Raw genomic sequence first — 26,489 nt, 5'->3', positions numbered from 1 at the left:
TTACACATAAATCTTTAAAAAAATTCTTTACATAAGTCGTGATATAATGTAGAAAAGAAAATAGTCATTATAAATTATAATTGTAATTAAGAAGTTAAAAAAGAAATATTTTTCATCAAAGTTCGACAAAAATATCGCTTTATACATGATACATACAAACATTAACAAGTTTTGTACAAGTTGTATAATCTGTAGTATAAATATCTGGAAAGATGAAGCGCATTTTTACCTTTTACCTTTAATGGTGAATTAACTGCTGGGGCAATTAAGAGAAGTTTTTAAAAATATATCGTGAGTGTCATAGCTGTAAATTGAGAAACGGGAAAAGCACCGACGATCACCCGCGATAAGAATCGCGAGAGTACCGCGCGGTTTTTACAGCGCGGCTCGCAATTCCTCTTTCGGAGCGAAGGGTACAGAGTCGTAAATAAAAGTTATCACGATATATCATGCAGCGGCGCGGCGAGATAGTGGGTGGTAGCACTCCTGGATTTATGACGAATCTTACGGGATGTTCGCGAGAGAAGAAACGCCGCTAGATAGACGCCTCCGGGCGCGCGCCGACGACGAAGGACCTGGGGATGTGTGAAGAAGGAGACCGGCGTGGATGGCTCAAGAGGAAGGGGAGGGTTAGGGCTTTCTATCGATTATCGGCTGGAGCCGGAAAAAGAGCAGGCTTTGATGGATTCAAACACGGCCTACCACTTTCGCCTACTCTACTCGCGAACCACACCCCATCGCGGCCACTCCGTGAGAGTGGTTAAAACGAAGAGAAGACCGGCTATCTCCGCCTCCGGAGACCGTGACTGTGTGCGAATGATCGATCCGGAGAAAGAGATCCGAATCCACTCGACTTCGGTCAACAATGGATTATCTGCTCCGCCCGACAATGGATTACCCGTCCGAAATGTGGCGAAACTTTTGGCGTGCATTGTTAAGCAGCTATCGCGGCTAAATATCCGAAGCTGCAAATTTCTCCGCACAAAAAACACGTTGTTTCACGTTAGCGGATACTGAAAAGGAGAGATGTATGTGCATATAAAAAAAACTGATCATGTATCAATGCTTTCATGCGCTCCACAAGTTTGGATATACTGTAGAATTACCGTAGAAACGTAACAATGTAACTGCAACGTTACAAATGTTTCTCCGCAACTTTATATAAAACAAAGAAAAAAAAGCGCCGTTATATTCCTTCTTCTTTTTTTGCTGTAATATTTAAATCAATACTGCAAGCACGAAGAGCATGAAGTTAACAAGGCTTTGTTAACGCAATCAAACGTCACTCGACGGATTTAGAAATTATCCATTTTAGAAATTGCAGCACACGTGTCAACCTGATGGAATTATGCAAATCGAAAATCGGTGGAAAGCAGCTCGCTCGACATTGCCAATCAAGTACGAAATTCGATCGAGGCTCCCTGGATCGGAATTAACCGATGAATTATTCTCACCGGCTGCGATTGATTTATGGCACGACCGGCAGAACCATCGTCCATTTAAATGCGCTATGCGAAAAGCATCGCGATTTTCTCACGGAGCAAGTGTTCTCGTAATGATTTATCGCGAATAAATATCTCTGCACTTGGAATAACTTTCGTCGCGCGATACGAGCCACGTTATGTAAAATATATTTAAGTCATCTATCCCACTATTACGTTACTATCCAACTTATTATTTCGTTATATATGTATATAAATATATTTCGTACATTAAAAAAGTATAATATTAATACAATTTTATTTAAAAATTGTTATTTGAAAAAATCACTCTTGAAAATTTTTTTTTTGAAAATATGCGGTAGTTATATTTTCATGAATTAGCGTCTCGCGCATGGAAATGTAATTTATCTTACATTACAGACATTGAAATATCTTGAAAAGTTGTTTGCAGAAGTGAGTCGAGCGAGGAAATGTGAAAGCGTTAGAGCCTATCATTCGATGATGTTTTTTTTTCTTTTGCGCTTCTCCGACACTTTCGAACTGTTAGAAAACTGATCCGAGAATACGACACCAAGTATCTTTAAGATCCTCTCTCTTACAATTCGATACTCATCGTCTATTTTATCAAATCTCGCGTATCAAATCCTCCTTGACGACACTTCACTTTTTAATGACGTGCATTAACATTATCGTGAGAGTTGGAAAATGTGTGAAGAAAAATAAGTATAGGAAAGTTAATAGCATTGTAAAAGATGGATTGTAATATTGAAACACTAAAGTTTTCTGTAATAAAATCAAAAAAGCCATGCAAAAATCATTAAGCGATGTAAAGAAGAATAAACATGAAGAATGTGATTAAAATATTTAAATTAAAATAATTTTAAGGGAATAGTGTCTATAGTTAGTCTATATTAATATATTTTAAAGGAAAAAATGCTAAAAATGTCTTCGACTGTTGAAGAATTATATATTTTAAGCTAAAAGATAAAATTGAAATAAGAGGTATTCTCGGATTTTGCAGGATAATACCGAGTCTTAGAATGACTACTATTGTTATATTATTTGGACACAGTACAATGTGTCTAGACAAGCCTGCGACTATATATTAAAATAACTCCTATCTTAAATTGCGACACATACAATAATTCAGATCTCGACTATATTTACTACATGTTGAGAAATACTTACAGTAATTTACTATAGTAACTTACTATAATATCTTTTTAGATCATTAATTGAATTTTTAAATTACATTCGGATTCCATGTCTTCTTAAATCTAAATCTAAAATACAGTTTTTTCACTTGATATCAGAAATGTGATTTTAGATTATAAATTTTTACTTGGTGCAATCTAATGTGCGATATGACTTCACATTAAACTTTAAAAGAAGAAAGAAATGAAAATAAGAAGAATATCTTTCTCATGTATTATAATTATAAGAGAAAATGAGAAAAGTTAATGAAAATAAAATTAATGAAAGATATAACCGACTTTTTATCTTAGGAAAAAAAAAATCTTTATGAAGTTCTACAAAAAAAGATAGAATTAAAACAATACACACATGCTCTTTTAATTGTTCACATGTGAGATAAAACAAAATGTAGTGCGTTCAGTATTCATGACTTTTGCATGTCGGTAGGCGAGAGACAGTTTTTGCATTTTTCCGAAAATTCAATGAAAATGGCTAAACCAGTTTGTGACTTAACCATATCAATTTGGAGATACGATACGGTACAGATGTTAATTAGCAAAATGAATATATACAGTTAAATGTAGGCAATGATCCGAGCAATAACATGCAACTGTACTGCAGACGTCATCGTTCATTGCGTTTAGTATGACCGTCGAATGGTTATCAAAACTAGACGATAATGTTACTCGCTCTTTCCCCCAGAAATCGGATCACACCCCCCACCCCCCACCACACACACACACACACACACACACACACACACACACACACACACACACACACACACACACACACACACACACACACACACGTTCAAATTTCTATTTAAATTGCGCCACGTCGAACCTGTATATAGATTTAACGGCATGATTAACATCCAGACACATAATAATCACTTTATTATTTAATTACTAACTTTTATTTATTTTAACGCATTCTAATATTTATTTATCACTTTATTATTTCTTTTATCAGAAGTCGACAAATCAAATTAGTTCAAAAATATGTATAATTTTCTCACTTTTAAAATCTTTTTTCATGAAAATAATGTGCAATAACCTTATTTATTTAATCATATAAATCTCAGCTAATCATATAAATCAAAATAATTTGTTCGTAACATCTTCAACAAATGCAAATAAATTTCATTGCGGTGGAAAACCGCAAGTAAGAAAGCAGGAAATTAAAGAAACGCATTTTTCTCGGGACATTACATACGAAAGATGGATCGGCGGATTTCCAAGATGAATCATTCCGCAGAACGTACCGGCGACATTCCCGGATACGTTTATAAACACGTTGCATAGAAATACCTTTCAGAAGAACGCGCGTCGGACTATTGTGACACGTGTGCGTGCCGACGTGTACACGAGTTTATTCTTGATAGTAGGAATGTGACATATTATTTTGAGACATTGCGCTACGGTAGATTCGCGGCTCAAAATATCGCGATTAATGCATGCGAGAACCATGAGACGGATGGGCATCTTGAAATAATGACAGCGAGAATAAACCGGCTTTATATGCGTGCAACAGTGTTTCAGACAAAAAAATGTTGCACCAACGGCTGAGTTGGATTCTCGACTCGCTCCAACAATCCTATCATTCATATAAATTTTTCAACAGCTAGTACGTTGAGCTCGCAGGAATGCAATTGAAATGAAACTTGCGTATGATGATCTTTCTTTCGTGAGGTCAAAATAAACACATGGGGAGTAAAGACTTTAAGGCGCGAAAATAAATAAAGATGTTCTCTGAAAAAAATGGGGATGTTTGATTTAGTTTTGAATTCGTAGCAAGAGAAAGAGACGGAGATTGAGAGAGAGAGAGAGAGGGGGGGGGGGAAGGGGGAGAATGGGAACATACGGGAGAGATGGAGATTTAGACGGACTTTCTCTCCGGAGACAAGAGAAGTAGGTCGCGATTTATTAAATACGTTAGACGTTCACGCGCGTGTCGCGCCCCAAAACCGTGGCGCGAAACTTCGCACCGTCGCCCCATGTGGGAATATAATTCCACGTGTCGTTTCTGGAAAGGAAGAACTCCATCTCGGGATATGTGACCGTCCCATCGCCCCAAGTTTGTTTGCTGAAAATTATCCGGACGCGAACGCGAAACCGTGAACGGAGAAATTATGTGACGATAAGATGCAAATCCACGCGTAAAGCTCAGGAGTATCGTGCATACGACGACATCTCAACAACGAAATATTTCCGGTTGACTGTCGGGTTAAAGTTATTTAGGCTAAAGTTAATGTCCCAAAGCAAAGACAGGTCGCCGAAAAGTTTTCACTCATAGGAAAATCTCAGGAGATTTTTAGCCAACTCTAACGAATCGATTTATGTTCGTCTAAGTTGCTATATATTTTAAATCTATTGTGAGATTTGCGTCAAAACTTCGTGTAAACTCATCTAAAACACTTGTTTTTAGGGAATTACATAATAACAACAATATATAAAAAATTAATCTCCGAGAGACAATAATGCTCTTCAAATATTTCTTCACATGTAAAAAATTTTAGGATGTGTAGAACTAGATTTTTTAGGATTATTCCTAAATTTTCTATAGCAACGTGACTAGTGTCATTTATCTTTTTTAGCGAGAGTACTCTTTCTTCAAAGTAAAATAGGCTTTTAAAGCTTCAGTGGTTTGCTATAAAAATGTCATGTTTTTTACGTGTCGAGAAAAATTTGGATAACGCTGGTTTATGGCGTACTTCGTCACCCGACAATTTTATTGTTCCCCAGTATGGCATGCAACACTTTTTATGGAATATGTATGTTCCCCCATTGATTTTTCTTCAACGCTAAAATTAGATGAAGTTATGGTAATAATAAAATATAAATTAATATCACTCGCATCGTGGCTTTTCGAATAATTAAATCGTGATGCAGAATAATTTATCTCAATTTGTTCAGAAATGTGTAATTAAACCAATAAAAGCATCACCTTTATTTCACACATCGCGGCTAAATAACACTATAAATACTGTGATTTGTCTTCGAATCAATATCCGGATTTCCGCTGAAGAGATTTCCGATTAATTCATTATTATTTTGTACATTTCAGTTGGATTGAACTGTTAACTCGTTGAAGAAATGTGATACACTGCAAAATAATTTTTTATATTCTCATTCAATTTTGCCAGATAGCTAGACAGAAACATATGTCAAGATCGAATTACGAATTCCGGGTCGAGAATCGGAATCGAGAATCTTGAAATAACTACTTCATTAATCTAAATCCAGCAGACTGTCGCGCATCATCGTGTATGTTATTGCCAAAGTCAAAGCGTGTGAAAATTTATTTCTACATTCTATGTAACAAGTTGCTGAACACACAAACATATTCAGACACACGCGACTTAACGCAGAAAACATAGAATGTTTGCAGTTACGGTAGATATAAATTTGATGCCTTTGTAATTTTGTTGAAACTCAATATTAAAAGAATAATGTTGAAATTTTTTTCAAAAATGCAACATAACTAATTTTCTTAAGCAAGACTATTAATTTACAAATATTATTAAAATATTTAATAAAAATATTTATAAAAATTAATATCCAATATATTTTAATAATATTTTAATAGATCAAATCATATATTGCTAAAAATTATCCAATCTGTTATGTAAATAAATTTTTTTATCTGTCAAATATACAAACTTACGAATATGTCACTCAAAAAAGTTGGCAAAGAAAGTTAGAAAAAAATTTCCAATATTTCCAATATAATTTTTAATAAAATAAAAATATGCATCTATACATAAAATTATTATCCACATTTTTCAATACCTAAATTACATATAATCATTAAATTCACACATTATAAAACAATTACAAACTGAGACAATTTCGTTAGATGTTTATTTCATTATTTCGAATTTCAATACAATTCATACATACATTGCATACACGCGCGATGCAACTATTTAAAGACCGATGCCGCGTTCGAATTTACATTTGAACACATATACATCCCGGACCCGCACAAAAGCTTTTGTATTTTGTAAGGTCAATGTTTCTTCCAACTCTCCCACGCGATTCGATGAGACATCTCGAAATATCCGTCCTTTCCCATTGCGCTGCAATGTAATATCGAGTCCTTTTATCCAGGTTTATTTATCGAGTTTTATTCAATGCTTAATAACGCGTTTCTGTATATTTGTTACATGTTATAACTAAAAAATTTGTGATTGTTATAAATAAAAAATTTTCTGCATTCTCCGCATTCATTTTATGTGAATAGTAAAACAAATTTTATTTTAACTTTTTTTTTCATATAAAAGGAACGTCCAAATATTAATAAAAAACATAATATATTACAATTCTCTTAAAAAAAATTTTAACTCAATATAAAGAGCAAAAGAAAGACGGTTGGTATAGTGGCGTGTATTAGAAAAGTTTCGATCGCAACTAAACGGATCAAATGCATGTATAAATTGTCGTTAAAGTTGTAAAGGAAAATCGATTCCATCTTAATTATATTACGAGAGTTCGAAAATGAAATCTGTTACTCAGAATCCCCGCATACTCAGTTCATTGCGACGCGACGCAAGAATACGTCGTTAGCTGCATTTGACATTTATCTGTTCGTGACACACCACCCACCCACCGACCCACCCACCCACCCACCCACACACACACACACACACACACACACACACACACACACACATACACACACACACACACACACACACACACACACACACACACACACACACACACACACACACACACACACACACACACACACACACACACGTGCATCGCGATAAAATAGATACGAGGTGCACCATTTCCAACGCCATCATCGCCACTTCAGGCGCGAAATATTGGCAACCGTAGCGCGACACGCTCGCAATATTGTATCGCGATAACCCGAATTAACGTCACATCTCTGTGATTGATGCAAGTTGCGGGAGTCGCGGGAGCGAGAGATACTTCGGTTTCTCGTCTTACGATCTCAAACGGACGGAGCAGGATTACACCAACAGGTGTAACCTGGTCACAATGAAACAAGCTCTTGTTACGAATAGTTTATAAATAAGATGCTCACGAGATACTTAACGAGCAATAATAATAACCAGGAGCTCCTTGACATTTCATTTGATTCCTCTTGATTTTTACTTTATATTATTTCGTTTTTAATTCTTAGCGTTCTCTTACGTGGCGCGTAAATAAAATTTTAAGAATTAAAATGCTCCTTTAATTTATACTAGACAAATCGACAGAGAATAATATAATTCGATAACGGATCAATAAACGTCGCAATGACAAATATAGACCGTTTGGCGATCGTATCGGGCGCTCTATCCGGGAAGTTCCGCAATAAACATGATATTTAGTTCAATTTGCCTTGCACCTCGTAAAAGCAAATTCGCTTATAACGCCAACCATGTGTCGACGAAATATTGGCAGTCCAACATAATAACCTAGATTTACATCGACTACTTCCAGCTGCAACTATGTCACCGTTACGTTGATATACACGATCAAAGTCTTTGATTATGCGCGTCGAACTAAAAATTTATTATACTTTACGAAAATAACAATTTTTCAATTAGTGCTCACAAATACGTCCAGTAAAATACGCCTATGGACGGAGTGTTTTCGCTGGATAAATGTTTGCCTAGTGGATGAAAAAGCCGGAAATCGAAACGGCGGTATGTTTTCGAATAAAATGAAATATCGATCGACGCATTTGCTGATTAAATATACAAAGGTCCTCGCGAGGAGAGAAAATAAAAAATAATCCGCGAAACAGGAAGGCAAATGCAGCGATTAATTTATTTTAATGGATAGCAGATATGGCAATTCATTTGTTATACGATTTTCAAGACGAGGTAAACTGTAGAATGTTAGACGAATAATTGCTTTACTGAAAAACAGAGGATGCCAGAGAAAGGAAACGAGGACGGAGAAAGAGCTAAGAGCGTGCTTGAGAGCTTAAACCTTCGAGGAAGCTTTAGCTATATGAGCTTTTAATTAAATTGAGAAGATGAGCCGTTAATGGAATATGAAGTCGCGTTTCGGGTATACTTGAAATTAACGGGTACTTGTACACATCGCAAAATACTAATTTTTCTTTTTACCGCATTTTTATCGCATTTTTTTTCAAAAGATGAATTGTCCATTATACAACCGTATCGTAATAATACCGTAATGTTCTATAATAAATATTAACAGAGCAGATACTTCGTATTACTACTCGTATTTTGCACGGTTTAAAATTCCGACAGGTTAGCCTTTTTATTCGTGACAATTTATACGTAACGATTTTATTATGCAACTCGCGTAAAGAGACGATACAATTTTCCTTTCCATTCCTTTATCGTTACAAGATAATAACGTAACATTTTTTGCTATTGATAATTTTTTTGTTATCAATTAATGCGGGTAAAAGTTCTCCAAGTTTGATAACTGGAATCAAGATAATTTCAGAACGATATAAAGCAAGAGCAGCATTGTACTCGCGCTGCAATGCAGACACGCTTTCGATGTGTAGTGCCAGTATTGTTAGCACTTTCGATTATCGCGCAAGCAAGAAGCCTTCAATCGACTTTTTAATTAGCGGTTCGATCGCGGGAGAGGCGCAAGAAAACGAGCTTTGTGTGACCGGATAGCTATGTGAGCGCCCGAACAGAAGCAGCGCAAACAATGTCGAATGACATCGACCCGACCACCGGCGCGGGCGGTGGAGAGAAACGGGAGGAGCTCAAAGCTCATCTATTATTGGCGCAAAACAGAAATAAAATGCAGTGCGACGGCCTGTGAAATCTACGAGGCTGACGTGCTGCCAACTTTTGTTCTCTGCGGCTTTGGCTTCAATATTTTCAATCCCGCGTTATAGTCCGCGTCGCGGAATTGCACCACTTTTCCATTCTGGCCACTATGAATTAATACATGTAAAAAAAAAAAAAAAAACAAAAAAAAAAAACAAAAAGTGGACCACATATATAACAATTATTGTGCATTTGCGACTTGTGCATTATTTGCAGCTTTGTTACACTACCTCTTAAAACGTTTAATCCTCAAGTAAGAAATAATTTATGAATTATATTATGTTTTCCTATTTGTACGAGAATTTTCAAGACACAAGACAGAACTATTATGTAACTTGTATACATACTCCTTATAGATTCAAAATGTTATAGATTCAAAATTGTGAAGACATAAAATAAAAAAGCAAAAAGCTTAGTCATGCCAGCGTAAATTGATAAATTGATGAAGGACACTTACCACAGTGATGGGGTAAACTGGATTGATGATTGTGAAGAGGAGGACGTGGTTCGGTTTATTATTGTCTTCTCTGAAACATTAATTGACATACGTATTATTCTAGCGAACGCACAGGGGACTTTATTTGCTAAAGTTTGCCCTAAAGCATAAGTGCGCGATCGATAAAATCGCAAATTTCTATCATTTGTCCTCGTTAAGAGACGCTCCAATTATTTGAAAATTCAATTACGGAAACCTGCTCGAAAACGAGGCCTGGATTATCGCCGAGTTCGCAAAAACTAGTTCGCCAAATAATAATTCATTCTTCGTTGACTGCGGTACGGACGTCTTGCTGATGCGGTGCAAAATCGCATTGATTGCACCCGTTGAAACTAGAATTATTATCTCGGTTTCGTTTTTTCGCGCAGACTTGAAAAAAAAAAAAAAAATTAATTTCCACAAACTCCATTAATAACATCCACTATCTCGATATTGAACATCATATTCATGAAATTAAAATGTTTGTCATACTTTTTTGTCCGCGAATGTCGATATTAATAAATTAATTTTATAGACAATATTATTACGCATATATACATTTTAATTATGAATCTCGTACAAATTTTGTATAAATAATTTTCATATTTATACATACAATTTTCACATTTATACATAGAAATACCTTATACAAAATTTCTCATAATTTTAAAAAAATATTTTTGATCCGTGAAAAACGTGGATTGCACATGCGCATCATAAAGAATTATAACGTCAGAAGTAGGAAGATAGGTATCTCGCATTCTCGGTCGAGAGAAAAGCGAATGGAGTAATCTCCAGCCGAGATTTGACATGCTCACGTGTTGTATAGCAAAGCAACCAACCGGTGATGGACGCGGCGCGATACATTTTTCACAGTTGATATTGGTATATACATCTCTTCTTCGTGACTTGCACCCAGCAATAAAAATCAATCGCCGTAATTTTTCCACAAGCAAAATAGCGAGAACGCTGTTGTAATGGAACATCCAATTCTAAGGATCGATACAAATTGAATTACTTGTCACGATCATTGTTATTCGTAGCTCATTTTTATCGGGCTCTCGTGTTTATGATGCGGCTTATTATTTGTATGGGATATCTCGAAATGGACAGAAATGCATCTGCAATTATATAGTGCTTCAACCTCTTTCTCGGTAATACCTTTAATAAAGAAATCTAAAGCTCAAAGGTTCACGCACAAAACGCGTTTCTCTCTCGGTTGAGAACAAAGATCGTAGATTTTGAAAATATGGGATTCGCGAAATAACAGATAAATATCGTTTCGGTCTTATATCGTTCCCGACTCTTGTCTTGTCGATTATCTAACACCGATATCTGCATCTGCGACCACTCAACGGTGTGCCGGCTCGAATTCACTTTACCAAAGAGTTATCGCGAGTTTCGTGAAGTAGATATCGCTCGCTATCCGATTGCCTCCGCTGGATTGAATCACGCTTAATGCTCGACTTAACTTCTTATTATTAGAACTTGAACTATAGGACAGCGGCAGTAGGGTCAAACTTCGTGACGACCGGCTGCGTCGTTTTAATTAATTTTCGCCGTCGCGAAATGTATAGAACTGCGTCTTGGCGCTTATCAGGCATCCAATTCCACGCTCGAACGTTCTCTTAATGGCGTGTCATTGATATAATAGCGCACAAATAAGAATCTGGAAGAGAGAGCCTGGAATCACATTTGCATTTCCATTCAAAGAGGAATAAAAGAGTTAATTGAGGAAAATCGTGTTATAAAATTAAAAATATAAAATATAAAATTAATATAAAATATGAAATTGATAAAAAAATATAGTAAAAATTTAAATCAACTGCAATATCAATATTTTATACAAATTATATAAAATCATGTTATCATCGACAGTTTTATTGAGAACGATCGAGTGAACGAATTGCCTGCGATTGATTTCAATAACTTGTTTATGCAATATGATATACGAGACGATCGAATGGCGCCATGAATCGCAGAGCTCATTGTCTCATCGCAAGTGTCGCGAAAGTTAACAAGTCGGAGAAATGCGATGGTGCACGATTGATAATCCCGTCAGGAATTCAAAACAATGCATGAGTGAAAGTCTCGATGGTCATCGATCATAATAATTTTACAACGTAAGAAAATACTGTACAATATAAACGATTTGTCGGCGATAAGATAGCAGCCGCCGGTCGTCGCTGATTTGACTATTGAAGCATCTCAATGGACGAAACAATGAAATTACTATTTTAATAATTTTCAATTTTTTTGTATATATAAATTCAGAAAGTACTCCAATTTTGTAGTTTAATTTCTCACTTCTTTATTAATGCACGTGCAATCATCACAATCGGTTTCGTATTGCATACAAAAAATAATTATCAATTCGCGCGAATAAAACATAAACGTATGCAGATGTCCTCACCTTTTTCGCCGTGGCTCGTCTCCGTACCCGCCATATTCGTGATTCTGTAACAAAAAAAAGAAACGAGCAACGTGGTTAATAACTTTTTTTCATCGTGGATAATAAATTCGCGTGGAGAAACGCCGTTAATGGCTTCGCTTCGTCCGACCGACATCATTCACTTTGCCATCTGCGCAAGACCGTGCGGTCGGCAAGTTCTCTCGAAAATGCGACTATCTCGTAACTACTCGCAAGTCGAAAGTACGGATTTCCCGAGCGACACGGTTTCCCCTTTCTGTGTGCTCACCTTGTAGCAACACGTGCCACCGTCTACCATCGTAAGGAAATCGCGCAAGACAAATTTGCACGGCGGTTTTGGCTGAATTTCGATGGTGCGCGGTGACGTCATCACGGATGTGTCGTGCACGGTCAGTCTATTAATACACGTGGCACGCGTCTTTTTACCCATGGCACCCAAAGCGACGGAAATAGTGCCAGCGGGACATCTTAGGGACCGTGACGTATTGACCGCTTAGGTAAATTCTTGAGACCCAATCTGGATCGCATAATTAAGGAAGCAAAATTCGCAATCCCCTTTCTCGAGTTAAGGAGAAATATTTAACTATTTATAATTTACAGTGAAACTAATAAGTCCGAGTATAAATTCCATCGTTAAGTATATCGTTATGTATATTTTATTATTTTTTTTTTATATTTTATTTTTTTCATATTTTTAATATTTATTAAAAATGCCGAATCAAGCATTTGCAAGGTCGAATCGAATCGAATCTTTTCGATTTAAATACGAAGTTCGAATCAAATTTTTCTGGATTTATATTATTAAATGATTACGACATCCAAAATGATTTTTATAGCAAATTTGGAAGGAAGTGTGGAAAGAGTTCGTTAATCATCTATTAACTCATTCGTTGATTGTATTTAATGCATGTTAGATTAATATTAAAACGGATATTACTGAATAAAATAAATTTTTACACACAGTTAGTATTTGATTTGATATAGCATCCATTATTTATATAATTCTAAAAATATTTATAACAGTAAATTGATATTTTTAGTTACAGCTCACAACAGTCATAGCAGAATTTTAGTGCTTAATATTTCCAGCATGCACAGTAATATAAGATACAAAATTTATTGCGTGGGAGATATAAATGAAGCGATCAAAATAGACGATTGATTCGAAATCGAACTAATGATTCAAAATTTTCGAGCTATTCGATTTCGAATCTTTCAGATTCAAAAACGACTCGAATCGAATTCACTGTGGATCAATTCGATTCGATTCGAACTTGTTTACACATCTCTGATACTTATAACTCTTTCTTTAAGAAATTGTCGAAATTCTCTTGATGTCAATAATATCGGAAGTCTGAAAACAGAATAATAACTTCACCAAGATCTAAAGTATTCTCCTTTAAGAAGTAGATCTCGAAATATATCGGTTCGAGCATTGGATTTCAATGCGGAAATACCAATACGAAGACTTGTGACGAAATTATAGCGGAGATTTATCTATTTTTCATACCGTTCTGCGACATGGCTCGCCATTGTGTGTGTCCCCGAACATAATCCGCCTTGTGAAACCGCGCGCGAATGTCAATCCCTAAGCGTCTAGTCGCTTCATATCGCGTAATGCGCAGTGGGCATGATGAATAAAACATGAAGCGCGGCGCATTTGTACGTCGGAGTGACGTGTCGCTTGTCGCGGCTAAATAATTCATTCGCATTTTCCGCAACCGCGAAACAAATGAAATCCGAGTATTCACGGATCCAATTATCAATACCACATTATCTGGTAACTCTGGGTAAAATCTGGGTTGAAAACAACTTACATATTGCGGCAATCCCGCGAGGTATAACGGGAAAATTTTCAAATAGAAGTTAGCACGCTTTTCCAGATAAAAAAAAAAAACTGATTTTGCAAATACGATCGCTCTCCGAAAAACAGATGATTTAATTTAAAAATAAATGCAGTTATTTTTTTTTCTTCGTATACATTAATTTTTTTCACTTTATTATTAATAGATTAATAAGAAGTATTGGTTTTGTAGGTAAGGAAACAGAGAGAAGCAAAGAAATAAATGTTTTCGACGAAACTTATTATGCACTGCGCTGTTCTATGCTTTCAATCATTGTATATCTATAAAAATAATATTCTAAATTCAGAATAAATCTTTTATTTCGTGTAGTCAAAATATATTCTAATCAGCATCTTAAATTAAGATTGAAAAAATTTATTGAAAAATGAATAAATACGACAGCCCTAATAGATATTTCTTAATCTTTCAATGTTATAAAAATTAAATTATATTTTTTTGCGATTTTCCGCTAATATTACAGTGCTGATTACAATACAAGACGACGCACGCAAAACGCGAACAAAGAAGAGGCAACGACGACGCAAAACGCGAACAAAGAAGAGACGTAATGAAACTCACGCAATTGTGCATGAATCTGTGCGTCGCTAATGATCCGGTTACGAAATTAGCCTGAATGGTAAAAGTGACTGCTACGTTTTGCGCGTAAGCCAAGAGACATTTGAGGTGTATCGCGTTCGCGAAGTGTCCAGCTAAATAATGAAACCGTGAGGAATACGCGGTGAGATTAACGAGCGTTTTTTATTCTCCCCTGTCGAGAGAATGCGAGTGTTAAACATGAATATTTATCATCAAACAAGGAATTGATAGAATTCTTATTACCAGTTAGATCTATCAATTCTTCCTGTCAACTTCATTACGAACCACACATCATTCGTCATATTTGTTATTAGTATTACAGCTATTAGTAGCGTATTGTCTGAGCAATATCATTGTATCTTCTTCTTCATATCATTCACAGGGACGTTTCATTGAATAATGAACACGCAATGGAACCGGCGGTTTTAATGAGCGTCTATTCTTCTTGTCGCCCAACAACAATTACGAATCTTGAGTATAAATAAAAACACGCAGCATGAATTAAAAATGTCATCTTTAGTAAAACATACAGAATACTAGACGTTAGTTAAATCGTACGGAAAGAAAATAATATTTTTCAGATGAAAATGCCTAATGATCGAAACTATAAACTGTCGTTAAACATTCTCATCTTCTTTATTTAATGCAGTTTTACATTTACTCCGCGTTTACATCTGGGTACGTATTATGGAACTGTCTGGAATAGATTCCGATGGAGATTATTCTATTTTTCCCAGAAAATATGATAGAAATCTGGAAAAGCAACCAAAACAATTTCGGAATCTATTCCGAACAATTCCATAATACCCCTGACGTTTATAGAGACGCGGATTGGACCGATCTACTTCCAATAAATCCCGTAATATCCCGAGAAGGGAAGCATCCAGCCGGAACGATGCGCGTCCACCGTTGGGCGATGGATTCGCGAGCGAGTCAACAATTCGAGCGGTGTCGCCCCGCTTAATGATTTATCGCCGACGATCGTTCTCGTTAATTATTCGTCGCCGCGGCGTCGCGTCCGTGACTTGCGAAATGCGGCTGAACGGCCCCCGAAAAAGAACGCAATGCGAAAGCGGTAAGAATCCGCCCGGGCGGACGGCCAAGCCGGCCGGGGAGTCTCCCGAGGGGCGATTCTGCGTAATGTCCGATGCGCCGCGTCCAAGAGATCTCCGTCGTCACGAACGTCCTATAGCTTACGCATAGCATCACCGTTACGAGGCAGAATACCGCGGGGATCTGTCATACGTTGTTATAAACATAACTGCCCACTGGCGCGCGACCAACCACGTGCTTTCGCGCTGAATGGGTGCCGCGCTGGTCGTCGGAGAAAAAAATCGCTGGGCTGAGATCACGCGAGATCTATCGTACGGTCAAAGAGGCAGAGAACGACAAAAGATATTTTCACGCACAGTAAAATACATCGAATTCGTTTTTGACGTTTTTGACACTCCAACAAAAATGATAATTTTAAGAAAGCAGTTCATTTTTTTCTTTTCCAAATTTTTTTTTCTAATTTCTAAGTCGTAAAAGAGGAAAAGTGTGTGCGAAATAATTATTAGATATCAGAGTAGATAAGGGAAATAATTTTTTGCGCGAGGATATCGCAAAGTTAGAATAAAAATGTAGCGATATACAATTTTTTAATTCAGTTGCCACTGTCCTGCGTTTTTGCACGTTTATGTATTTTAACAACAAATCTGCTGTTGGTATGAATGATCAAAGTAATGAAACGTTTTGATACATCTACACTTGTTGCGACAGGATCTTATTATTCTAAATACATAATACCCAGATCCGAGACATCTTTGAAACGTGTCATGTGTCCCCGATATAAAATTGGGATCGTTTCCACCGGCTCATGTCCATCTGTCAAATGACTATCGAGTTGACCGTTCGGCAAACGAGAAGACGAGACATTGGGCCAATTTTCTCCGCATTCTATGCATGTTACAATGAAAGATGATAAGATTCAAGACATCTCGTCTGCTTACTTATCGCTTCAACTTAATAAAGCATTCTCCAATTTATCAACAGTTGAATAGTCTTGAGCATTGAAGTTTTGTAGATTGTTTTTAAAAAATAATAATACAAGAACATTTTCTCTTTCTAAAATTAATTATTTTTATATATTACATATGAGAAAGTACGACAGTATCACATTTACTTTATTAAAAAATTCCAAGTTTTGCTTATTTCAAATAATCTGATATATTATATTAATATTATATTAATTTAATAATAATTTTAATTTAATTTTATAATAATTAAAAAATTACTAATATCATGAATCGTAATCTATTTAGATATTTATATTATTCTATGTCTTTTTCTCTCTTATATCTAACAACAAATTTTTCTTATCTTTATTATATCGCGTTTGCATACAAAGCGTTCGCCAAAGCGATCTCCTTTATGTAAAACATCTGCATAAAAATTACTGTGTAACTTTTTTAAATTCCAAGACGAGACCGAATACATTCTCTCAAACGCAATTACACATTCCTGCGAGGAAATCGATTATGCATGAGCGATATGTAAAAAAAATTATGTCACTTTAGTGCATCGCGAGCGAACGTCAAGTTTTGATAATCATTTTCTAAATGATAACGATTTCCTGAACGTCAACGTTTCTATTTGAAATTTCAAATGGAACCAACGTAAAAGTCTCTAGGCTGTCTTTGGACAACCAGATTAAAGATAAAATATACAGAATGCGTGCAATGCAATATCGCCGACAACTTGTTCGTTTCTGGACACGCAGGAACGCAAAGAGCTCGTTGCGGAGACGTTGCTCCTGTTTGTAATCTCTTTATCAGCACGTGGCTGGCAAGCGGCCAATTGACTTTCTCCTCGACCGTAGAGCGGCGACCTATCCGTCTGCTGAGGTTCACTTCGATTTGCTTTAGCCACCACTCCGGATCGGTTAGAGCATTGACCGGGAAGAGAATAGACTCTCTAATAGCGTAAACGCGCGCGCGCGTGCGCGCATACACACACGCCAATGTGTATGTCAATATTGTTCGAACGACAGTTCAGTCAATTTACGAAATATCGAGTGGTTCGCGATGATACATCATCACTTCAGCAAACAGAATCGCTTCCATTAAGGTAAATTAGAGTTAAGCGAAGTTTGACCGATTCTCCACCGATTTCACTGATATTTTATTCTATTCGTCTATACCGGGAGATTATCGATAAAAAGCAAACAACGAAAAGTAACATTAATATTGAAGGGTAATTTTCCCATCTTGTGATGTTCTTGATTTAGACGGAGGTAAGCAGGGAAGCTATAACTTTTCCACTTAATTATGTATAAAAAAAAGGGAGTAACCGTATGATGGGAGAATCCACGTTCGCCTTTGTAAGAATTGTTAACATTTAATTTAATTTTAATTTTAATTTAATTTTAATTTTTCAGATCTGCGAGTACAAAAGAGCAATGTGAACTTTCCTAAGGAATGAAATTTACTAAGAAACCTTAAGCAAGTTTGCATCCTCTCTCGTCTTCTTCGAAACGCTCGCTCTCACGGATGTGTTATCAAAATTCCGATAAGTGACGCTTTAAGAAGTTTCACACTTCGCAATGATGTTTTGTAAAACTTACGAGATACAAATACTCGCGTGTCACTCTATCTGATTCACGTTTCGAGAATTTCGTTTTCAATCGTAATGACTAATCGCGAAATTGCGCAATTTCCTTGATTTCTGCATTTCTAGTATTTCTAGTATTTCATATCTAGTATTTCATCTTCCGAATTTTGATTCTGGCTCCTCAAAGAAGTCTGGAATTCCTGATATAAGAAAACCGCCGATATTTATGCATTTCAATTTTACGCAAGAACGTGGACTAAAAAATTATTTTTTAAGAACCTAAAATTTTCTTAAAAAAGTTCTCGATAACTTTTCATATTCATGCAATAATTATTCTTAACACGCAAAGCGATATAAAATATGATATAATTCCTAAGAATAATAATACTAACAAACTTACGTGTTTATTCAATTCGTTTAAATATTATTCAAAGTTATTCAATATTCGTGTCTTTTACACAAATAAACTCATTACACATTGAAACTCACTGATTGTATATAGTACGCGTTTAACTGTACAAAACGCGTACATAAACATAAAATATTTATTATTTAGTTTATATTATCAATCTGCCATATTTGTTCAAATGTAATGCATTTCTCGGAGGTGAATTAACACGTAATAAAGCGTAATATGAACGTAATACAAGTTAATGAATCGACGGGGTAAACGCTAATATGCAGCATGCGATTTCTTGGAAAACGCATAAGCAAACTGGTTAAACGGTTATGTCGACTACTCGCGCAAATTCCCTACGCACGCGCAGTGTGTGTGTGTGTGTGTGTGTGTGTGTGTGTGTGTGTGTGTTGTGTGTGTGCGCGCGCGCAATCGCTGCCCCAATTATCTTGTCGGCTATGAATTACGTACCGACCTTCCGCCACGTCGGCATCCTCGGCAGGACGAAACTTTTCGTGCATTTCGCGTTAATTTCGCAACCGAGCAGCTGGTGTCTTCTCACATTTCCGGGGCCCGACGGGGATAGAGAAGCGCGCGAACTTACCCTCCCAAAAAGACACCACCAGCATTCTTACGTAGGTCGTAACATGAAAAATTCCCGCGATTTCGCGGCGCTTTTAATCCACCACCATTTTGCGCTCCTTGTCGCGTGTCATGTCGCGATTTCTAATACGCCCTTAAACTTTCAGCTCCTATCGAGATTTTTGTTCTCTCTCTCGAAATTCAAGTTTTTATCCGGATATTTAAATTTGATCGTGATTCTTAAGAGTAAGACAAAGATCGTGGAACGTTTACACTCGTTCTTCTATGAACCAACTGTAGGAACCAATTTTCTACCGTTCACAAGATTTGTCTATATAAGCTGACTTTAGCTTGTCAAATTATTTGATCTAAATTATTTGTTTCTAGACCTCCAAACTTCGCGATAAGTCAATTCCAAATGCAATTTGCGGGCAAAAAGAAATATTTAAATTTTGTGCTTGTAAAAAAAAAAGGTGATCGCTGCTATTACTAAAAATACAAAGAAAACCCGCTTCGTCTGCAAGCCTAAATTCGCTAAACGAACAGTTTGGATGATTCTAAATCATATCCAACCGCGCGAGACTATTTCGTCACGGCAAATTGATTTTGAACGCAATTATTAGAGCAGAACAATGCGCGTCGCCAACATGCATGCGTGCCGGACCAGGTTAATTTCTCTTTTTCTCGAATGCCGGCCGGCTCCGATGTACAAGACAGAATCCGTCCGTCGTCGAACGATGTTTTCTGGCTCTTAAGACCGCTCGGAAATATTTCAGACACGCCTCGCGTGCATCCGTGCCGCGTGTTTGCGCGAAAACGCGTCAATCCTTTCTACACAGTAAAAAACATTTTGTATTTGTGTTAAAATTGATCCTTGTTAAAATTTTTGTGTTAAATAAAATAACCTACATATTGATATGTAAATTTAAAACACATGTCTACTATGTTGACTGACCTTAAGAAATATAAAATGTAAAATTATTAAAATGAGAATTTAAGAAATGTGTTAAAAATAACACAATTCGTACGTATTTATTCAATATGTTAAAGTTTACACAAAAAAAAAATATTGGTTTTACTCTATAACAGGAGTGGGGATGACTTGTTATTATTCTTTGTGTGGTTTCGGCACAGTCTTGAATTTTGACGCGTCTCGACATGTTATTTTATCATAAAAATTATGTTAATTGTATCACACAATTAACTTCAAATTAAGATCAAGAGTACATTTCTTTTTTATTCAAATATTAACATAGTGTCGGTGTTACTATTTAACACATCCATATTATGTTAAATTAACACAAAATTTTGAGTGGACCGTTTGGGACATGCGATTTATGTTAAATTCAACACATTTTTTCCAACAGTGTATTGTGCGTTTTTAAACCCTACACGCGATGCACCTTCTATTTTCATGTCTTCTGACCGACTTGCAACACATTGGAAAATGCAATGCCCTATGTTCAAATATATATATATATATTTTTTTTTTGTTGTATGTGTCAGCATGCAACTGTCTCAATTATTTTGTAAAGAGAAATCAAAAAGCAAGCGAATGATTCGCAAGCTTGATAATAATAAAAAATCGTCTTTACAATATTATTGATTTCATTAATTATGAGAGTATTTCATCGAGTAAAAAAAATATTTTCATAATAAATTAATTAATCCATACATTTCAAAGATATTTTTTATAAAGGTAAATATCTCTTCGTTTTATTAAAGGAAAAAGCATTAAATTTTAATATTACTATAATAATATTTATTGTAAAAAAATTTATTAAAAAAGGTGAAAAAAATATAACGGAAAAAATAAACGAAATTAAAAAACGATGGCAATTCAAAGGATTATTATAGAATGATAATATCGTTATTATTATCAGCTTTATTAAATTACTGTGTTTGCGTAGTTCGGTGAAATGATAATTCGGTCAATTATTAGATTGTTATGACGCAATAATTAGATTATGGTTGAAATATAGATGAATTGCGATAATGATCTCCGAAGCGGGCGAATGTATTATCAGATTTAACGCTTATCTAATTCTTTCATATATAGTCTTTAAAAAACACATTATAAAAGATCATATATTACAAAATTTTGCTGTATAAATCAATATTAATTCTAGCAATTAGTCTAATTTTTATCTTTTATATTCATTGTAAATTATAATTGTTGTAATGTAATTAACAATACAATTATATTCATTAAAATAAAATTGCTCTGAAAAATATAAAATATGTAAAATATTTATAATATTATATTTATTATAGTAGTATTTATATTATTATTATTATAATGTAACAAAAATGTAATCTTCGGTAATCTTTAACAAAATAAATTCTTTTTAAAATTACAGAATTAAAAAAAAATTTTCAAAAAACAATAAGAACGAAAGATATAGATAACAAAAAGTTATCTATTATTGTATAATTAATTGAAAACCTTCAATAAAAATTTATTTTCAATTTTAATTTACGGATATTTGATACATAGAAAGTAATACGAGTGCGTTTGCTGACTAAATTTTTAATTCCGTTAAATTTTGTCAAATCACGATCCTTTTTTATCATTCATTTCCTCATGCTGCAAAAATTATTTCGTATCATTATTCTTAGTCAAGATTTTAAAACAACAACATATCAGAAAAAATATATGAAAAATATTGTTTTCACAATATCGCCACGTGTCCGAGAGAAATATGTCCGCGTTTGACGTAAGGTGGATCTTACAATTAATCGTGTCTCTCTCGAAGTATCAGTCATTCGTATCTCGCTTTGAAGGAAATCTCGGTGACGCAACGGCGCGTTTCGGTGCGACGGAAAATCGAAAACGGGGAAAAGCGAATATCATTAAGTGCCGAACGCGCGCGGCGCGGCGTGGCGCGGCGGCCTCGCCGTTCTAATTTCGCTCCAACTTCTCGCGGCGGCCTTAATTCCGTTTAACTCGATGCCGTAAATTTTCACACCGTGTATACGCGATGTTGGCCGTGTGCACGCGCCGCGCCCCGCCTCGCCTCATCCGGGAGAAGGCGTTCGTGTAAACAGACGATAACGAGATACGACGATGACGGAGTTCAGGGTTTCGCCTCGCGATAATCTACATATCGCTAGAGGCGATTTAAACACACACACACACAAAAAAAGAAAAAGAAAAATAATAGACCGATCCCGCCGCCGCCAAAAATAATTCCACCAAAAAATTTCATTTCAGCACGTGGGAGTGGATTGCTCTTCGCGTTTTCGAGAATTCTCTGCGAGTGTTGGATGCTGCGGATGTTTTTTCGATACAACACAGTAATTATCTTGGTATCTTTATCGTTCTTCTTTTTAATTAATTTTCAGAACTAAAATCTCTTAAACTTAATTAAAATCTTCTCATTAAGTTTTTTTTTTTTCAATAATAAAAAAAATCACGGCAGAGGATATTCAATTTATCCAACAAGATGGAATCTTTTATGGCACAGTGAAAAAAAAAGGAACAAAAAATTATTGAAAAAATGCATGCAAAGACAAAAAGTCGACAAATATATAAATTTAATACAATCGAATGAGAGGCACCTGCGGCGCTGTATGTCCGCGAGAGTGCGACGTACGTTCTTTCGAAATTCGATGCATTCCGCTGCCGCGGTGATTGCGCGCCGCACGTCGCATAAATATGTAGATGGATATTATTCGCGATTCGCGGCTGGCGGCGCTTCGAAAGAGAAGCGAAAACTTCCGCGATGCGGATATAAACACGGTTGTTATTTGGCTGCGTCCATCCGAGACGGCGCAATGCAATACCCCTGAAAGCGGAGCAAACTTGTATGATGTAACGCGCGCACGTTCGTCCCGGGACGATAAAGGAGACGTCGGACGAACGTGGAGGACGAAAGAGAGAGAAGAAAGGAGAGAGTCTTCGCGCAATTTTCGCGCAGAATACAGGATCCGATATCGGAGCTAACACGATTCCACCTCGCGCGAATCCTTGTTGAATCACGACGTTTAAATCGTGTACATCTTCAAAATACGACGCCGTCTGCATATTGATACACTTCGCGAATTTTAAATCGTTGTAAAGATTTAAAATAAAGAAAAAAATAAACTGAAAATAGACAATTTATTAAAATCATCAATCATTAAATGTTGAGCCGTTATAATTAATTTTGAGGTTTGACATTTATTTCTTTGAAAAACTCTAGTTAATTAATTTAATTAATTTCGACGTCAGGGTGATTTAGATTGACGTTCCTTTCGATAGATAACAAAATTAAAGTAAAACATATAAAATTTTAAACTTTTAAAATAAAATACTTTTAGCAATTTGGGTTTCTCTTCTTGAAACGACTTTGCAACTACAATTCGCTGCTTTTATCGTGAATGATTCTATGTCTCACATTTCCTTACTAATGAAAATGGGAAAAGGTAAAGGAGCGAAATAAGAACTTTTCAGTGAAACTCGCTCGGCTGTTACGTAATGTAATTTAGTTATTGTTTTCGTTTCTATTGTTATCGCAATGGTTATGAAGTGATCTTTCTTTAATTCATTTGTTGCGAAAAGCCCGTCATCTCTCGCCATTAATAAAGACATCTCCCTCATAACGGCATGAATAGTGGTGCGCAAGAACTTTTCGCTTATGAAAACCTTATCAAACTTCAAACCGCTCATAGAACAACACGCTCAATGGTGAAACATTTCGCAAATTCGCGAGTTTCATGTGAAACTTTAGGTTATTAAGTTAACTTTAAGTTATTCTGTCTTGGGGGGGAAAATCGCGCGAGGCTTTTCGAAGTGCGAAGGAAAACGCTAAACGTAACGAACGATGCGGAAATAATATTGCGCATCTGACGAGGGCATTGCAAAGTCGACTCGATTGTTTCGTGCCGATGAGAATCCATTGATAAGGAGTTTAAGCGATGATTTCCGCGGGAAGAGCAATACTTCTCGGTGAAATGACAGAAATATCGCGGCCGGCGGACGATAAGCGAACGGTCGCAATTTCTCGCCTTCCGTAACGGGAACATCTATCGTCAGGTGCGGATTTCTCGGAAACGAAAAGACATTACACAGCATCCGCGATACGGCCGAGACACACACGCGCGATACCGAATTGTCCTTAAACGTCAATTTCTCTCTGGGATTGTAACCCGAAATGTCAAGAGTTATACAATTGCGCGACATAAAGAGCCGCCCGTGAATTCCGAAAGATTCTAATAATCGTATAATCTGAATAATCGTACGCGGTGATACGTAATAAGAAAACATCCGTCTTGTGTTTGAAGTTTCTGCAACCGAATCACAAAAAAATTACATTGAATTACGTAGTAAAAGGGAAAAAAAACAATGCTACATCTTGTTATCATAGTATATATTGCCTCATTAACCTTATGCGATAGCTCAAAGCAGTTTGCCTCTTAGCTTATTAAGCGCAAAAAGCATCCAATTATTCATGCAAGCTAGTTCACCAGTATTGTAGTTTAATCATCCGTTAAGATATCGAAAAAGTATACAGCCAAAGGAAACTAAGAAGAGATAATAATGTAATCTGCGTAAAAAGACGCAGTGTTTTTGACCTCCAGGCTTTTAGGACATTTTCAGCCCGCATATTTAGGTTAGACAAAGTCCCATTTCTACACGTCCTATCTGTTCTAGAGATTTCGCCTTACGCATGCTAATCGAATTGCAAATTTGAAAAGATGCATCAAGTTGCTGCGGGCGGTGCATCTGATTCCGACACTGGCGACTGGAATCAAAAGAAGACGCCCGAATGTAGGACACGCGGCAAAATCAGATTTGCATTCGCGGAAATGCTCGAGCGAGTAATTCGCATGCGGAGACACGCTCGTCCCGCGCGATTAAAATTCTCGACGCCATATCGCAGTTTGAGCGCCTCTATTGATTACAAACGGACATCTGGCTCTCGCGTTTCACGATCTGTACGAGCGAACGCCGCTGAATGTAAAATCTGTCCCGCTGTGCTGTTGATCATCGATCGATTTTAAAGCCGGTCTCGATGTTTAAAGCCGGATTAAGAACGTGCTAAAGCCCTGTGCGCATCGTCAAAGAAAGAAAAAAAAATCCGATACATCATGTTCGAAACGTTCCAATAGAAGATCATGATGGACAGACATGCGTGACACCACGTTATGTTTTATATATATATATATATATACAGAAAAGTGACTGAGGTCGCCAGAAAATTTTTTTTTCGTCTTTAATTAACGTTTCAAATTAAGAATGATTAATAAAACGTATCCACCTCATCGTTGCCGGAAATTTTCTTAATGAAGACGAAAGAGGAGCAGACAGATTTCCGGCGATTACACGCCATCGATCGTTGCGCAATGCCGGTTTTAAAGAAACTGGTCTTGAAAGATGCGGTTCGTTAATGGGAGTGAGTGACTTTATTTCGGTGCGGTTATTTCGGGCTGCGTAAAGTACTGAAATAAATGTAGCAACGAGAAGGCGCGCGGAAAAAAAATACGTACTTCCGCCTCGAAATAGCGTGTCCGACGAAATTCACGCAATTCGCGCAAAAGCGTGATTTCAGCCTGTGTCGATACGCTCCTTTCCATCTTACGTAACGAATTTAGATTCTTGAGTAATTCTAACGACGACCAATCATTTCCAGCAGCATTTCATAGCAAATGTATAAAAAATGTATAAAAAAATGTATAAAAAAAAAATAGAGAATATCGTTAAGCAATTAAATTCCTTCATGATCCAGTTACGAATATCAAAAATGTACGATGAATAAAATTATTAAAATTCATGAATATAATAAATTTCCATGAAATTTCGTTTTACTATTAAATTTTCTGTTCCTTATAACAGGATATACGTCCTGTTTCGCTTGTTTCCAAATAATTCCAATTAACATGACCTACATCCAGACATAATGCGCCCCGCAAAAGATTAACCCTTCGTAATTAAAAAGACCCCTGACTGAGCAACACACCAGCAGGATCAGGCTTTAAGGCTACCGCAACTTCCACAATTGCAAACTTGTTACTACATTATATAACACTATATTATGTCTTCAGCATAAAATTTCGTTCAGCGTTCAATTTCAACCGATAACGATAATAACAAATGGCAATTTTTCGTTCTCGCGAGGGGAAACAAATAAACTAAAATTTATCAAAGCCCAATATCCGAAGTTGACT

General features: G+C 36.2%; 1 protein-coding gene across 2 annotated transcripts in view; it reads right to left on the bottom strand.

Annotated features, from left to right (window-relative positions):
• The window catches only part of sm (heterogeneous nuclear ribonucleoprotein L), a 162,174-nt gene that overhangs the window by 126,324 nt on the left and 9,361 nt on the right, over nt 1-26,489 (bottom strand). For both annotated transcript variants that reach the window (XM_089075942.1, XM_011639537.3), the window contains exons 2-3: nt 12,312-12,355; nt 9,881-9,950 (exon numbers count right to left, since the gene is read on the bottom strand). In XM_089075942.1, the coding sequence (XP_088932068.1) occupies nt 9,881-9,950; nt 12,312-12,355 (114 nt within the window). The remainder of the gene's footprint in view (nt 1-9,880; nt 9,951-12,311; nt 12,356-26,489) is intronic.

The sequence above is a fragment of the Pogonomyrmex barbatus genome, unplaced genomic scaffold (genome assembly GCF_055798465.1).
Source record: "Pogonomyrmex barbatus isolate J1 unplaced genomic scaffold, ASM5579846v1 scaffold2, whole genome shotgun sequence".
Classification (NCBI taxonomy): Eukaryota; Metazoa; Arthropoda; class Insecta; order Hymenoptera; family Formicidae; genus Pogonomyrmex; species Pogonomyrmex barbatus.
The sequence above is the reverse complement of the archived record's forward strand: the minus strand, read 5'-3'. Positions and strand labels throughout refer to the sequence as shown.